The 18,091-nt window shown below is 43.5% G+C and overlaps 1 protein-coding gene across 1 annotated transcript in view; it reads left to right on the forward strand.

Moving 5' to 3' along the window:
• Nucleotides 1–18,091, forward strand: part of LOC138453129 (uncharacterized) — a 411,581-nt gene that overhangs the window by 265,652 nt on the left and 127,838 nt on the right. The window contains exon 4 of the mRNA XM_069605687.1: nucleotides 1,009–1,072. Within this exon, the coding sequence (XP_069461788.1) occupies nucleotides 1,009–1,072 (64 nt within the window). The remainder of the gene's footprint in view (nucleotides 1–1,008; nucleotides 1,073–18,091) is intronic.

The following is an 18,091-nucleotide window of genomic DNA, read 5'->3' on the forward strand; positions in this document are numbered from 1 at the left end:
GTGGAGGTGCAGAGTGTCAAGATGAGGGCACTGAGGGCTGGTCCTTTGGGAACTGCTAATGGGTGGGGAGTGGCAGAGGAGGTGCCATTCCTCGATGAGATGAAAACAAATACTTGGTCAAGTAGGAGGCAGCGCATGTGAGAGCAGAGCCCTCAAAGCAAAGGCGAGAAAGTGTGAAAAGCAGGAGGATAGTCAGCACTGCCAAACTTAGCAGAGTGGTTGAGGATGATGGTGATGTAGAAGAGTGTGTGTGTGCCCTGCCTTAATCCAGAGGGTGTTCCTGAAGCTTGAAACTTGAGGGAATGAGACTTGAGGCCCGGGCGGGACTGGACAAAAGGTAGCTGGCACCAAAATAAATTGGCCCATATTAACATACTTTAGATAAGGAATTTTTAGTACAAACTGAGTAGTACCCCGTGCCTGTTTTTTGGGGAACGTGTGCCTTTTAAAGCCCATTGAGCAAGTAACATTGTTGAAGCCTTCCAGCTGCATAGTCCTCGAAGCGGCCGACACTAGGCAAGAACACTGGCTCGTTCAGACCGGCCCTTCCAGCACTGCCCTAAGGGCTTGGCTGATCCTGCCTTAGTTGGGGAGTGAGCAGGCCATCTCTAGTGATATGCACAGGTGCACCTGACAGTTCAATCAGCCCTTACCCGAAACCCGAAACAAAATATACTGAATCCTTCAGTTACTAGCTGCTTTTAAGGCCGCCTTGTAGTTAGGATGATCTTGCTGTGTTTGCCCCCTGGGTCATGGTATATCGGTGGTTCTATTGTCAATGTTATTGTTCTGGTATCCACCATTGATGATGGGAGGGATCTATTCATTTAATAAATGACAGCTTCTTGGCGCCCACCTCTATGCACAGCTTGCCTTAGCAGATCATTGGTGTTGCAGTTATGGAAACCTCTTCCATGCATCAATGTATGTCTGTATTCACCGCCTTCATGTGTTAGAGAAAGTCTGGAATTATTTGAGTGCATCTAAATCATGGGTTTGTTATTGCAGACTCAGAAGAAAGACGGGGTCACCTTGAATGGTGGTGATAAGGCAAAAGAAGGCATCGTTAATGGTAAGATGCATGACCGTTTCTCGCTTTCTTGCTATTTTTTTTTAAGTTCTTCTTATTCTGATGTCTCCAACAGCAACGAGGGTTGAATTTGTATTATTTTATTGTTTTATTGTTTTTTTATAACGCGCCTCATACCATACCCGAGTTTGGTTTCTAAGCACGGATCCGGGGCTCACACCTCTGTGGGGTCTTGCTTCCAAGACCAGCGCGTTGCCCCTGTGCTATCCTCTGTTCAACAATTGCAGAGTTCTGTCCATATTATGCCAAACTCTTGTACACGCCAGCAAATACTTTAGAACAAATAATGTCAACTAATCTTAATATCAGTTGGATCGCAGAGAAGAGTTGGTGGCATGTCGAAGATGGACAGCACACAGTTTACCTGCCACCTTGTCACAACATGCTAATCCTGTATTCACAAACTGCGCCTTTGTGATGTGGGAGGGACAGGCGAGTTTCATAGGTGCTATGCAGCACGAGCCTCCTATGTACCCTAGTCCACAGCATAGGGTGGGCAGCTGGGCGTTGATGATGCCAGTATACTCCCATCTATCCACTGGAGCCCAACAGGCTGGGCATTAAGTGAGACGCTTTCTACAATGTTTAGTTTGGTTTTAGCTTTCTTTCTACCAACAATAAAGGTGCGAAAACTAGGGGTGATTAATAATTTTCCCTACATGAAACTGTGGAAATAATGATTTTCTCGCACGATGAAATTATTGAAAAAATAAAATCCATGCTTTTTTCGAGTTGTTTTTATTTTAGTCATGATTGCAATTGTACACTACATGTCGCGCTCAAGTTTTTAATAAAACTATAAGCACAAAAAAATGCATCAGAAAAAAACATTTTGTATCTACAAAATGAGCGAAAAGCTCTAAACACGAGTTTACAATTCGTTTGTTGAAAATAAATCATGGCAAAGTAAATGTGCAGGATTTATATGAGCAAAATGTAGGCAAAACTCTTTTTGGACTATTTACTTGAATTTTCCACTGTGTTTGAAAACAGTGCAGATAGGCTTCCATTACAGCTTTTGTTAGCAAACTACTTCAAAACATTTCACTTCGTGTTCTTACAAAATGTTCATCAACAGCTCCTTTCCTGACTTCAAATTTAGCAATGGTGTGGTTTTAAAACATAAGTAAGGGGTGATCTGGACGTTTCTCTCTACCGGCCTATATCCCGGGTTTGAGTCTCAACCAGTCTTTAGCTCACCATCCTTTCACAGAAGAGAAATTTCCACTACATATCAGTCTTCGTTCTGCCCGAAATGCCGGGCAATTCTCTTCTGAACAAGAGTACCAACAGAAACCCCAGACACGTGTTTCGCCCTAGGTAAGCCTGGTCAGTGAGGTGGAGCTGTGCATCTCTAAGAACAGTGAACAAGGGTTACACATTTGGAATGCCCTAGTAATTTAGGGTGAAAACCCAAAGCTTCTTAATATGCATAAGTAAGGGGGTTCTGGGAGCTTCTCTCTACCAGCCTACATCCCGGGTTTGAGTCTCAACCAGAGTCTTTAGCTCAACATCCTTTCACAGAAGAGAAATTTCCACTACATATCAGTCTTTCTCCTGCCCTAGGGCAGTCCAGCACCGACATTCCTGGCAATTCTCTTCTGAACAAGAGTACCAACAGCAACCCCAGACACGTGTTTCGCCCTAGGTAAGCCTGGTCAGTGAGGTGGAGCTGTGCATCTCTAAGAACAGTGAACAAAGGTTCCACATTTGGAATGCCCTAGTAACTTGTATTTGTAACTTAGGGTGAAAACCCAAAGCTTCTTAATATGCATACGTAAGGGGGGTTCTGGGAGCTTATCTCTACCAGCCTATATCCCGGGTTTGAGTCTCAACCAGAGTCTTTAGCTCACCATCCTTTCACAGAAGAGAAATGTCCACTACATAGCAGTCTTTGTCCTGCCCAATGGCAGTCCAGCACGGACATGCCAAGCAATTCTCTTCCGAACACCCATTTTTTTAGAATTCATTTACAGCAAGTCTACTGATTACATTTTATTTTAGTTTTTGGCATTTTTGTGGAATCTATTAAATATAATGGCCAATACTATGACATTTGAGACAGTGAAATTGTAAAATATCACACATCCCTTGTAGCCTATAGTGTGCTCTGCATGAGCACTGCTTTACAAGCACTAACTGTCTGCCTTGCTTTGCTGCTAACCCTCTGCCTGGCCAGACTAGAAGAGATGAAGGGTCAATTGTAATACATATCACAAACATGTTGTACAAGTGTTTGCGTAATGCATGATAACAGAGATATAATATACCAAGGACCCCTTATTAGGCTAAAGTGGTGACTGTGCCTGGCCACAGGCCAGGCCCACTGGCTACTTTAGGTGGTCTGCCAGGGCCTGGGGCATACCTTGACAGTGTGGCAGTGGCCTTGGCTATAGGCCAGTGCCAGTGGCCCATGGACCCACTATGGGGGTAAAGTGGCCACTGGACCTGGCCACACGACAGTCCCAGTGGTAATTCTGGGTGGCTTGTCAGGGACTGGGGTCTAGTCGATGGCCATTCTCTTGGCATTCTGACAAGATATGACTATCTTAAGTATGCTCTAGGTTCCATTGATGTAATTGAAGATGTAATAAGTGATATCCTCTGCAGTGTCATCTATGATGTCATTAGTGTGCTAATGGGCTGACAATGGGGAAGCAGCTCAGGGTTAACATGATGTAGCTTCCAACACTTGCCGAATTTGAAGGGATTTGTTGTGTTATACCATCACCTTAATGTTACTACAACTAAAGTTATTTTCATGGAATTTCAAGGGTTTAGTTATGCTGAACTGTTTCAACTTAACTGTTTCTTAACTATATATACACATTGAGAAAATATGTATTAAAATGTTAAGGTTACTGTCTAACTAAAAAGTAAAGTTTACACATGGAAATATGAATGGTAAGGTTTAACATATTATTAAACATAAATACCATTAACAGTGAACATAAATTAAAATAACTTAAAATAAAGCGACATTAAAACCAACATTATTGGAAAATTAACATACCCTCTATTTTTGGATTGGTGTTAATGTATAAATGTGTTCATGAGTTAATATGTTTTGTGTTTTGCTGGACCATTTCTGTTGTGTGTGTTTGTTCTTAGAGTGTGAATGGTAGTTGGTATCTGGCATGAACATTGATATGAAGATTTTGTGAGCTAGTGATTGTAGTAATTGTGGGTGTATGTGCTGGAGTTATTTAATATCATTTGTGATTGTGAGTGTATGTTTTGAGGTAATTTAATAAAAGGTGTACATTTTTTACATTGGTTACATGATATTGTGTATTTTTCAAATTGATTGCATGTGTGGTGTGTATTTTCCTATGTGCTGTCAAGGTATAGTTATGTGATGATATTGCTTTTTGGTTGTTATTTATGAGTGTGAGTCAAAGTTCCAGCGTGTTGGTTTTAATTTATTTTTTATTTTATGTTATGTTTACTATTAATGTTACTTTTATGTTAAATAATATGATCAACCTTAATGCGGATATTTCCAATGTTTGTAGAAGTAAATTTTTAGTTGTATAAGTAACCTTAGCTTTTGTTTTTCTCAATTTTATTTCTAAACCTTTTTTAAATCTCGATTACTAACACTTCCGACTTTACTTGTTTTGACAATGTTTGTTTTTTCCTAAATTTGTGCACAACTGATTGGGGATAGCAATTACATATGTGGCCATTTGACAATTAACAACTACAAAGGGCAAATGTATTGGCTTTGCCAACGCTTTACAGTTCATATATTTTTACACAAGTGATTCCTCAAAGTAATGTATTTGGAATTGTGCTTCATAATAAAAGGTACACTGTGACCTGAATGTTCCTATCGTATATATTTGAAGGTGTTTTATATCTCTAAAATTTCTACACATTTTTGCAAGTGATTCCTTGTAGTCATTTTAGTTAGAATGGGACTTGGTAAAGGGTACATCTTGAAGTTAACTTCGCTGTTATAGGAAATGTCTTGCATATATTTCAATGTTTTTTAGCTTTTTTATACTGCACATTTAAACATATAGACACATTTTGTGTTTTTTCTGGAGTTTATGTCTCCTGTTCGGCTGAATCGATTTTTAAAAGTGTTTACACTAGAGTCAAGTAAACAGTATGAGGTCATGAGAACCATCAAGTCGGACCATTTTGAAAAATCGTGTTCTGAGCATTCATTTTCTATATGGGGATCTCCTTTGTGGAAAAATGCATATTTCTACACTACTCATAACTTCCGAACCATTCCATGCATTTTGACATTTGCCGTGCTTAATTGGATCAGGCACTATCAGACGCTTGCCAGAGCTGGTGAATATAGCGAAATCATTTTTTCATTTTCCCTATGTAACCTTTGATGTAACATTACATGTAAGCTATGCATATCATAGTTAAAGTTAAGTCAAATTATCTGTTGGGTTTCAGAAAATAATATTCCCTAATAATCGGCGGTAAGATAGCTCAGCGGGTTGAGCGCTCGCTGCTGCAATCTGAGAGTGATCTGCAGGTCACAGATTCGAATCCCGGCAAGACCAACTCAGCCTTTCATCCTTCCGAGGTCGATAAATGAGTAGCAATTTCGGTGGGTGATATTGTATGTAAATATGTGCTCTGTAAAGCGCTTTGGATTAAGACACTATATAAATAACACATCATTATCATTATAACATTTGAACCTTTCCATAGAAAATTCAGAAGCATTGTCAGAGTAAATTTTCGAGGCATCCCCCCCTCACATGGAAACATTTCAGAATAGTTAACAGAATGTGTTTTAATTGTATTTTGAACACTTTCTATCATGGGGTTTTCCCATAGGATAAAACACATTGTTTGGCCCAATCATCTCGTATTTGGCTGCTTAGTTTTTCGAGATGTTTTGCCTGCACCTAGATCTCATCAAAATCTGCTGTCGTAAAAGAATCTCTGAAACTGAGGCCAATTTTAAGATTTTATAGTTTTCTTTATTTCATGCTTTCGCACAATGAATGTGCATCTTCTATTTGAACTGTACAATCACATGTCACAAGTTTATTATATACATAGGAAACGGATAGGAGATGCATGTTTCATACTTTTTGTGAGGATTCAGTATCCTCAAGCCACTGAGCCCCGCCCCCCTGCTTTTAAGGATAGGAATTGGATGGAACAGCGTATAGACAGCAGAGGTGATGGACAGCGTATTGATGGATGCAGTGCTAACGCATGCCTTACAGAATCTACCCGGAAGCACTGGGGAGTTTGCTTCATAGCAAGTGATGTTTGGTAGCTCTACACTTTGGGACCATCTTAGTGCTGCTCCCGAAAGCAGACGTCTCTCTTTGCTTCTTGCCTGCTACGTGCTCCCACCATCACAGACCACCTGCCAGGTGGCTTGTTGCAGCGTGCATCTCTTTCTGCAAGCACTGCCTCCCATTGTGCATTCCCTTGCCACCTCTGGACCCAGGGGCGTCATTTCACCAAAATGCCAGGGGTAGCAGAAGTGACATCACACGACCCTTGACCTCTGGTGACATCACAGGAAGTGATGTCATTTGACCCCACCCCGAAGTGATATCACGTGAAGTGATGGAACATGATCTTGCATCACATAGCATTGTTCCTAAGTACACTACGAAAAATATGGTTACAATATCACTATAATGTGATATACATTTCGTACAAGAATGTGTCAGCATATGTAGCGTTAAGGTCAGTGTGTATAGGCCCATATTACCAAATGACTGTGAATGCAAGCAGACGTCCATGACCAAATGATAATTATGTGTTATTATATAGCACTTACGCTTAAGCGCTTCATATAGAACAAATATACATACAATATCACCCAACCTGTGTTGGTACTCATTTATCGACCTCAGAAGGATGAAAGGCTGATTTGAGGTGTTTAATAGCAGTCTAAATCAGTGACTCACCCCATGAAGTGTGTCTGAAATAAACATTTAATGAGTTTAGCAATTATTGTATAGAATTTCAGAAAGACAAATTATTTGTTATTCCTATTCTATCTTATTTAGGGTCACTTCTGAAAGTGTTAGACTTGTGGAACCCTTGTTTTTTTAAAACATTTTTATTAAGAGGCCTGAACAAGAAAGCCAGGCACTCCAGAAGCAGAGCCACATGGCACTGGCCACAGCCCAGGAGTTTGCATTTAGAAAGAAAGGAAAATGTTTTAGTTTTGAAACATTTATTTTAGGGGTAGCAAGGGAGACCACAGGGGTAGCAAGGGAGACCTCAGGGGTCGCACTTGCGACCCCTGATGACCCCTAAATGAATGACGTCCCTGTCTGGACCACTGTTGGAGAACCTGCTCCCGGCTAACACCCCAAGACTGGCAACTGTTCCCTCAGGTCATGGTACAACTCACTCCCCGTAGCAGGTCCTTTCCCTATCCAGCATACTAGAAGTATCTTGAGCCACAGAAACTGTTCAGCCTGCCTCCCACTATTGTGGTTATGTACTACCAATAAAGTCTGGTGGTGAAAGACCTAACGGGAATCCACTCTTTTTGTATGCCACATGTACACTACTATACATATGAAAACTCACAACAAAGACTGACTTTGATGTGAGTTTTCATATGTATGTGAGACCTTTAGGAGATGTAAAGTGCATACATGTGTGAGAATTAAAACTCCTGTATGCCTCCTACAGGTATAAAAACACATACGCATTTCATATGACTTCCATGCTACATATATGATATACACTCACATGTCAGACACTTATACATATGACTTACACCACACCTTTCCGCCACACACACTTAAGCCACACAATCTTATGCTACATGGCCTTAGACCATATGCTATTATGCCACACACTGTTACGCCACACACGTTTGTGATAAATGCTGTCTCTATTGGCACACACTTATGCCATACAGTTTTAGCCCTAAACACTCTTACAGAGCACACAGCCTTACAGCACATACATATATGCCACACACTCTTATGCCACACAACTATGCAGACCACATTTAGACCTCACACTCTCATATGCAACACACACACTCATATGCCTCACATTCACATAACATACACTCACATGACATGCACTCACACAGTATACACTCATACACCATACACTAATATGCTAGACACTCCTATGCCAGATGCCCACATACCGAACGCTCATTTGCCACGTATACACCATACACCATGTGCCATACATTCATAAGCCATACAGGCATATGCCATGCGCTCATATGCCATTCACTAGAAAGGCATAAGCACATATATCATATAATCATATGGCATACTCTCACATGACATATGCCACACATATCCCACACACTCAAACACCCTATGTAATTCAGTTAAACACCATACACTCATACACCATACACTCATACACCAACCATCATATGCAATACAGTTTTTATTTTATTTATTGGTTATTTGTAATATGCACTATACAGCAAAATTGTGTTTTAAGGCGCATCAGAACATGGGGGAATAGGGATGGGGAAGAAGGAATAAAACAAAAACAAAAACATTCTTAAACGTTCTTGAAGCATTCGGTACGTGCAACTGCTAAAGCATGAGAACAGGGGAGAGGCAGAGGAGGGGAAGTGCAGGAGGGGGTAGAAGGGAGGAAACAAACACAAATGCTCTGACTAGGTTGTGAGACGATTTAGAACTTGCAAGTGCTGAACATGAAAATGGGAAAGGGAGGAAGGGAAGTGCTGGGGAGGGAGGAGATGGCGTACAAAGCAAGACAAGTAAAAAGTGAAGGAACAAGTGGGTAAACTGCATTTAATGAAAAAATCAGACATGCAATTGACACAATCAGGTAAGAGTGACTGCAGACTGGGAAAGCCTTGCCTCGTGGACTGAGGGGCTACGTCACGACATCCAGTGAAGCAACAAGACATCAGGTAAGAGTGCAAGGTGCAAAAATTGGACTGCCAACTGAAAGGTGAGAGGGGCTACATCAACTATGTAGAACAAAAAGGGTACACGCAACCATAGGCTGCCTCGCCTAGGGTGAGGGACTACAACAGGTAAGCAGGTATATGTAGGAAGAACAGCTCAAGGAAGAGAGTGACATGATGACGCAGGCAGTTCAATAGAAAGAACGCAGTGAATGCATAGTGGCGCAAAACCATAGGGAGCAGAAATAGGAAGCCAGCAACAATGGTACGGTGGGCAACAACTCAAAGCAACACGAGGTGAGAAATGAGAGGGAGGATAGGTATAAGAGCCTCGAGAACAAAAGTGCACAAAGACCATAACAGAATCACAACACTGGGGAGAGATAGTACAGAGGAAGACAATTCGAAGATTATTCACACCAAGGGCCGCAGTAGTCAAAGTGGCGTCAGGCCAAGAGGGAGGGTACAGGCCCAGGATGGAACTTGAAGTCAAACACTCATGTGCCTGCAAATTTGTACAAAGTCTGGCAGAGTCATGTGGCAAAGTGCATGATTACGCCAAAAAGGAAGCATTGCAGCAGGGCTGTGCAAAAGTGGCATAACGCTGAGTTAGCATGGTGGCGACCCAAAAGTACAAAGTGTGGCGCTGGTGCAAGATGATGGAGTCAAAGGCATGTTGTAGTGGAAACAAAGGCGTAATGCGGACAGAGCATCGAATCCACTCTGCAGCAGCGGACCGCAGTGAGAGACCCCAAGAGTGGCAGGGCACACCTCGTGGTGCAAGAGGTTGCATGGGAATGAGAAAGTGTCAATGAAAAATGCACTTGGTAGATCAAAAGCTTACCCGCAAATGACATTCTTGTAGGACGGCAAGAGGGAGCCTTGAAGAATGCAATGGGGGCAGCTGCACAGATGAAAGGGCTGTGGCTCGCCCACCGGCCATGGCCGGACAGGCTAGACAGGAACCGGCCTTCATGTGGGCCTTAGTGGGGAGCCGGCTTCACCCTGATTGGCCATTAATATAGAATAAGCAGCCAATTCGCCTCCAGCAGCCTGGAGAGGAATGAAACAGCAAAGCAGGCTGCAAGTGCAAGCACATGGCGGCAGCCATCTTGGGATGGCAGTGGGCCAAGTGAACATCGCGCAGGGCCAGCCATCAGGTCCGCATCCGTGATGAAGATACACCAATCTGTAATACATTAATACAAAATACTGCAATGAATGCAGGAAATTTGTCCCCACTCCCCAAGGAGGAGCCACGCACTTTGGAACTAGGAAGATGAGCCCGCTATGCTTTAAACCCCTAAGTGACAAGACAAGCGGGTTCCGACTGGGGCGACTCCACCTTAGTGAACAAGGAATCCCCAGAAAGGGATTTTATTAATTCTCCATCATTTGAAAAGTCCCATTTGTTTGTTGGCTATGTGGACATTGAGCAGTATGATTGCTCCTATGATCCTTTAGAAATGGCTGGCACGGTTTCTGACCCCTGTATCCGACAATCATTATGCCAAACACAAAGTGAATGGAAAATCCAATCTCGTTTCACCTTGAACTTTAAGGATGATGCAAGAGCAACAAAAGAGGAGAAGAAACGAGAAGTGGAAGTCCTGCTGAGTGAGCCATGAGAGGAGAATGTCCTCCAGGAGGGTGGAGTCAAGTAGTGGACCGACACAGAAGGTGTCAGATGAAAAGGAACTGAAGAGCCTGCAGAACTCTCGTAGCACCAAACCGGTTCAGTGGCAGATGGGTTAGACCAGGTCAATAGAGAAGCAACGCCCAAAACAGAGGCGGGGATCCAGCGCCCGCAGTAAACCATACCACCGAACCAGGCAGACGAGGGCTGAAGAGGAGCCTGGTGTGATGGACTGACATGGGTAGAGGCGGAGGAGGCCGGCTCATGGTCCTGCAACAGCCAAGAGACGGCTTCCTCCAAGGAATGCCACCACGACACAGAAGGTACTCAGCGGTTCCTAGGAGGTGGGCGGAAAGACCCGTTAACACTTCATGGCAGGGTGAGAGATCAGAAGACCCTAACCAGGGAAAAAGTCAAACAAACCCAAGAAGGGGTAAGAGATAGCATACCCCATGGCGGGGTAAGACACCTGACAACCAATGACCGGATGAAGGCCAACCAACCCCAAGACGGGGTGAGAGATACCATAGCATTCAGCCATGCCCCGGGCACCAACAAACTACCAAAAGTGGCACGGCACCTGGACTGCAGCCTGCCCCGGTGGGCACTTTAGCGCCATTGTGGTTCACCAGGCAAAGAGGCCAGAGAGGGTCCACTGAACGGAGATAATATTTTTTTGACTACTTAGGGCAATATTTATATTTGGGAAAGCACACTTTCGGGACGACATTGCCACAACTCATAATAAAACTTTGCCAAAAATGTTTCTGGCGGTTCAGGCTGCAGATGCAACAGAAATGTTCTCCAATGTAGTAACTTTGCTCCCCATTGATGAAAACCATGCAATTTTTCAAAACAATTCAATCAAGTCCATATTTTTGGGGAAATTTTCATGTGTAGTCATTGCATGCCACCAAATTTATAATCCACTCAATAAGTGCAACTTTAAATAGACACACATGCCACAGCTCCACCCAGTAGCCATCACTGGAAGTTCACCTCCAGTTCCGAACCCGATGAGCAAAGCATTGTGGTTCTGCAAATTAGCCCAAATGGAAGGAAACTCCTTACAGCGGTGTGCTACATTATGGAGAGCTTCTTCAGCCAAAGCTACACACGACTGCATTCCAGTTTCTTCCATGTTAAGGATCATCAGTGTATTATAGTCTGACAGCTGTTTGGTTGGAGCCTTGGGGAATGTGTATCAAACACCAGCAAAGTTATAGTGGTTTTATAAAGGCTTGGAAAACCACCCACACCTGACATGTAAAATTAGAATAAGCCATTTAAGCCATGTTGCACATGCCACAGCGCCACTCAGTAGCAAATCACTAGAAATGAAACTCTCGTTCAGTGCCATGTGAGCAAAGCATTGTGGGTATGCACATTATCCAAAATCTAAGCATTTCGCTCCTGAAAATGTCTTTCTTTTCGGAGGGCAACGCTATTTTATACATAGCTTCATCAACCCAAGAAAGACAGTTTTCATGATTGCAGAAAACGGTATCTGTAAAAATGACCAAATGCATAAAAAAGGAGGTAGATATGACTAAGTCTTTTTGGTCGAATTTGGTTGGGATTTTAGCATTTTTTTAAGTAAATATTAGGTGGGGGTGGGTTAACGGTATTCATTAAGGTAAGTGGGCGAGATGAGAAGGGCGGGGGTTCTCCCCCCACTTAATTATACAAATTAAATGCTAAAAGCGAAAAGTTATTTTGTTTTTCGACCAAAACAATTTGGTCATTTGTCCTTTCGTTTTTTTATTTTAGATTATTTCATGGACAACAGGAGACAACTGCATATCATATAATTTTCATCCTTATTAGGGATCATAAGTGCAGTATGGCCTGACACTCCTGTGGTTGGAGCATTGGGGCATGTGTAGCAAACACCAGAAAAGTTATGATGGGTTTAAAAATGCTTGAAGGAAGCCCTTCCAGCTGAAATGTGAAAGTAGAATAAGCCATTTGAGTCAAGTCACACACGCCACAGCGCCACCCAGTGGAAGTTCACCTCCACTTCAGAGACACAGGGTGAAGCATTTTGAGTATGCAAACAAGCCCAAGCGCAATCCTTTCGCTCACGAATCTTTGTCATACAGGGCAGTGTAATCCCAAATGTGTGTCCTGTGTGTTTGAACAGGTACTGAACCAAGTGCTTATTTAATACTGTGATTATGACAAAACCTAAAATTAATGAATAATCTAAAGCAATACATATTTTCCTATTTTAACATATATTTTTCTTGTAACTGATTTTAAAAACAAGGGATATTAGAGGGTTGGGTCATGGTGTCAAAAGCTGTGTCCACGTTACTGTGTTCATGATTTTGTGTTGGCTTTGTCGCCCATATTAACTGCACACCCCTAAATACTCAAACATTAGTTCCCATATACTCCTTCTTCTGGTGCTTCCGTTAAGGGTTCTTTCCCGTTCAGGTCCCAGATAACAGCTTGCTTGTGTCCAACCTCTTTGCATTCCTTCCAAAGTGGAACTGTAAAAAACCCAAGGATTTATTTTAATTATTATAAAAAGTTGATTGCTTTTAAATAAGGTAGATGTTTAATTAGAGCATGTTTAAATAAAGCAAACTGTAATGTTGTTCAGCCCTGTTGTAGATTTCCATGTTAATAATTCATTTAAAATGAGTGGGGAATCGGATTTTGTTACAAATAAAATAGTTTTAGTGGGTTTCATATGCTTTCTTTCATATTATGATCATTAGAGTGAATTATTAAAGCACTTGAATTAACTGTTGCTGGGGCTACATGCGAAGTAGTCAGCGTGTGTGTAAAGAAAGGTTTTTTCCTCTCCACTTTCCTTCATTGATTTCAATACAATCTCCGATCGGCTGATGCCCTGGACCCTGGCTGATTTCTGCAGTGTGTGATATTTTAACCTCACTCCCCTTCTTAAATCACTTTGTTTGGGGTGCACCATTCATACCCTTGGGTTACCCATGCAGGGATCGCCCATCCAAGTTTCTTTCCGCCATTGTTTTTGGCTCAATAATACAAGGTGGCAGGCCCGGTTTACTGAACCTGATTTTCACTGGCCTCCCTTTCCTGCTGTGGCCATGCACCATGGCAATCTCCCCGCAGGTCCCTCAGTGTTGCCCCCCCTCTTCCCGGGACATCATGGTGAGCCTCCTGTAGGTATGGGGAACACCCCGTGCAATCACCATCATGCTGAGCCTGCACTGTGTTGGGGAGACTGTGATTAATTGAATTCTGCCCTGCAGGGCTCAGGAGTACATGGATGAGTAGACACTAATGAGGCTACTCAGCACTCACACTTCTACAAACTAAGAGTGAACCCAATCATAAAGGAAGACCAGGCACAGCTAAGACATATACCTCCTTCGCCTTTTGTTGTAACGTGGGCCGAGCGAAGGCTATGCTCTTAAGAGGGCTGTGAATGTGGTTCAGAAGCAACCTAAACAGCAAAGTATAACAGTCCAAAATAAAGGCATGTCCAAAGAAGGTTCTATACAAAATATATACACTTTAATTAAACACTCCATGTGCAATGAAATTAAATAGAAAACACTTACAAAATCCACCCCTGCAGGAAAACTACATCATATGCAAGATAGCCAGATGCAGCACTCGGGGTAATGAGACAGGGGTATGGGGGGCAATTAAAACCACAATGATCAAAAAGTATATGTTCTTGAGTTGGAAAAAGGGATTTGTGTGAACTAGTCAATCTCTAGGTCCAAAATGTACAAAGGGGACAGCCTTTGCAGTTTCTTTCCAGTTTCACAACAGTTCACCAGGATTCTCAGCGCTGTTGCCTGGTTTGATTTGGTTCAGAATAAGGCTGTTGTGGCCTGCCAGTGGATGTCGAGCCGTGGTCAAACGGAAGTATGCTGCAGTTCAAAGCGTTACTCAATTGATGTGGTTCATGGAGACCACCTGGTTCGGTTTGATGGTCGAGGCTCAATGGTGGACGGTGTGATGTCAGAATGTGCAACGCGAGCCAGTTCAATGCAGTTCGAGAAGAGCACTAGGGTCAGTTCAATCATCGACGAGTGGTTCAAACAGCGGTTCGAGAAATGCAAGTGCAGCAATGCTTCTTTGTTCATGTCGAGGCAACAACACGCTTTAGTTAGCACAGTGCAATGACAAACAGGTTTGAAGGGGCTGAACTTCGGTTAGAAAATCAGTATCTACCAAAAGCAGCACTTTAGGGACCTGTTTGTTCAAAACGGTGTAATACAAGCTTAAATCACAGCTCGGAGTGGTTCAGTGGTAAAAGTACAAGAATGCTAGCTGTCTTGACTCTCAAGAGCTGTGAGTCTCAGTGGCAAGAGTAGTGCTTTTTTTCGGGTTATCAAACGCGAGAGAGGCTGGCACACAGCTTCAGGGGTCCCTCAGTATAGTGGTGTCCTGGGCAGCAATGTGGCCTGCACTAGTGCTCCAGCAGCAGGACACTCCCAATGTACCATGGGGATCGTTAGGGAACAGCTTGTCTCTGCCTTGGACTACCTGTCTCCACCTCACAACTGGAGGACGTTCGAAAGGACTGCTCTCCCGTTAGGGTACAAAATAATCTTCTTGACGGTTTGAAGTCTAGAGATGCTTCAAAGAAGAAGTGGGAGGCCCCTTCTTTTAATGACTAGGGTGTAGAGGTGATGGACAAAAGCAAGCCTGCCAATCTCCCTATCCCCACTCGGCTTAAACCTGTTCCTGAGACAAGTGGACTTTGGCTTCTAACATCACACCCAAAGTGGAAGTGGAGGGGACAAGAAGGTAAGTTAGAGGCAGAGGGTAACAAGATGGTGGACCCTTCCTCAAGCTGTAAGGAGCTGCCTCTATCTACACTAACCCCCCTTTCTCTTCTCAATACAATCAAAGGCTCTTTTGGTATGCAGCACCCTGGTGTGAGGCAACACCTTTTGTAAATGGGTGTGCCCTTTGATTCCTTTTCCCAGGACAACTTACTGTGGAGTGTCTGTCTCTCTGGGGAGGGAGTTGCCTGCCCTCACAATGGAACAAAGAGAGGAAAGCCCCAGAGCTACAGTCTTGCTGGGAGCAGCAAAGACAGCCTAGCTGGGGCCATGCAATAACTGTTGCACAGATGAGCTGTGCAGACAGGGCTAACACATGTGTGATGTCAAATTGATATGGCTTAGATGAGGGATACTAGCCGCGAAACCTTAAATTCGGTTATGCCATAAATATACAGTTTAACATGCCACCAGGATAGCAGGGGTGCATGTCTTAAATCCAGTCCTTGCGCTTTACTGACTTTGGCTGTCACTGTAGCTGTCGAGAGGTCACCTGTGACCCCAGAACCACCTGCTGTGTGCCACTGGAGAGCAGGAGCTGCACATCAGGACACTGATTCAGCAGAGCACAGGTGTTCACTATGCTTTAGGTATGGAGTTTATGAAAGGGAGATCAGATTAGCAGAGTTCCCTTTCTTTCAGAGATGGAAGGAGCTGTATCATTTTACTCATTTAATAAAAATAAAACATGCCAGGGTGTTTTCACCCTCACCACATGGCAATCCATCATATTGGCACACCCGCAATCCCTATCCCATTAAACAAACCTCCTTTGACCTCCAAACCCACCTCCTCCTTACCTGCTCTTGGCAACTGGCCCAACCTCCTCCACCAGCCCAGGTCCTGTTCCTGTGGCAATTTGCACATGCTCTATTTCCTGAAAGGCCACCATTGAGCAAAGGCAGCGCTTCCAGAAATAGACTCTGATAAAGAAAATGGGAAAGGCATTTTTTATTTTATTTCAGCACAAGTCACCTTAATTGGAGTGCTTCAGGGACACATTATGGGCCCTTACCTTTTCTCTAAATACCATTGTAGTTATTTCTGTGATGTGCAGGGAGCTATTCTTTACTGCTTTTCTTGTGCAGTTTCATGCACCTCTCATTTTTTTACAGGCATAATCCCTTTTTGAATACTTTCTTCTTTGTTGTCAGTCTTCCTGCCCTTTCAGGTTGGAAATAACCGTATAGAGCCATGCACGTTTGCTGGGTTTCTGAAAGGAAACCCTAGTAAGAGCTTTGTGTGCCTGAACTGATTGGAACTGGGTATGGTATCGTATGGTTCGAAATTGAGGGGAGCTGGGAGCTATTTAGCTACTGCTTATAGCCTAGAAGAGTCTTGTTGGCTTAAAACCAACTGATACCAGGAGCTACTTTTGGCTACCAAGGCCAACTGATGCCGAACAAACACAACTAAGTGAATTTAACTCTGTGCATTTGGGACAATCTATAAATAAACATTAGGACAGATCGATGGGACATTTAAAGCATAAGGGCTCATAAATAATGGATACAATGGGCCTCATTACGAGCATGGCGATAGCTGGGCCTGTATGGCCTGTACCGCCATGCTCGCCTCCGGCACCGCCTCCCACGATTGGGCAATAACCAGCCCATTACGAGGTGAGTGGGTCGGTAATTGCCCATTCGCGTGAGGTGGTAATGCCGGGCTGCCGATCCCTATTCTACCCCATAGGGTGTTGGTGCAATCACGTGTTTTGCTCGCGGGTGCAGCAAAGCCCGCCAGGTAAGACCTGGCGGGCTGTCAGGGACCCGTGAGCAGAACTCGTAATGTGGCGGCCCGGTATGAATGGTGACTTACTGGCGCCGTTCATACCGTGGCCGCCACAGTTATAATGAGGCCCAATGTGTTTACATTTTATGTGGAAGTTAGGTTTGCATAACGCTATGTACTAGCTCCTCGTTACCCAGTTGTAGCTCCTGGTTACTGGTTATTGCACGGGAGGATAGCTCAGTGTCAACGTCCTTGCCTTGGAAGCAAGACGACATGGAGCAGCACAGGTTCGATCCCCGGGTCCGCGCTTAGAAACCTCTGGGTATTAAGTGCGTTATAAATAACCTATCATATATTATTATATTGTGCCCAGTTGAAACAGTTGTGCTTGATTCCATTTTGATCACTCACCACAGCAAGGTCAGTGTCTACTGCGGTATGCCCAGATACCAAATTCCAAATAGGAAAGTCATGCCAGATTCCTTTGGGCAAAAGGGAGGATAGTTTCGGGGCAACGTGCTCGTCTTGAAAGCAAGACGACGTGGAGCAACACATGTTCGATCCTCAGGTCCGCGCTTAGAAACCTCTGGGTATTAAGCGCGTTACAAATAACCAATTGCAATTACAAAGCAAGCCATGCAGTGTTGTATTCCATTAAGCCCCTTTAGCAAAGCAGTGTTGGATTCCATTAAGCCCTCTAATCACGGCAAAATCATGTTACATTATTGCTGTTTATCACAGTGAAGCCAACGTTAATATGCCTGGTTAGTATACTAAGCCCAGAAGTCTGTACACCCACTGAACACAGTAAGACCAGATTGCATTATGCAACGCATGAAGGTGTTGGACCAACACAACAATCAGGACACTGAAAATTAAGTGAAACCCTTTTATTGAACAGCAGGTTGGGTTGGGAGAATACCTATAGGACCTCAGTGTTTCAAGTAATCTCAAAACATAGAGCTGTG

Source organism: Ambystoma mexicanum, chromosome 4p (genome assembly GCF_040938575.1).
Source record: "Ambystoma mexicanum isolate Mex_15411 chromosome 4p, UKY_AmexF1_1, whole genome shotgun sequence".
In the NCBI taxonomy this organism is placed as follows: domain Eukaryota; kingdom Metazoa; phylum Chordata; class Amphibia; order Caudata; family Ambystomatidae; genus Ambystoma; species Ambystoma mexicanum.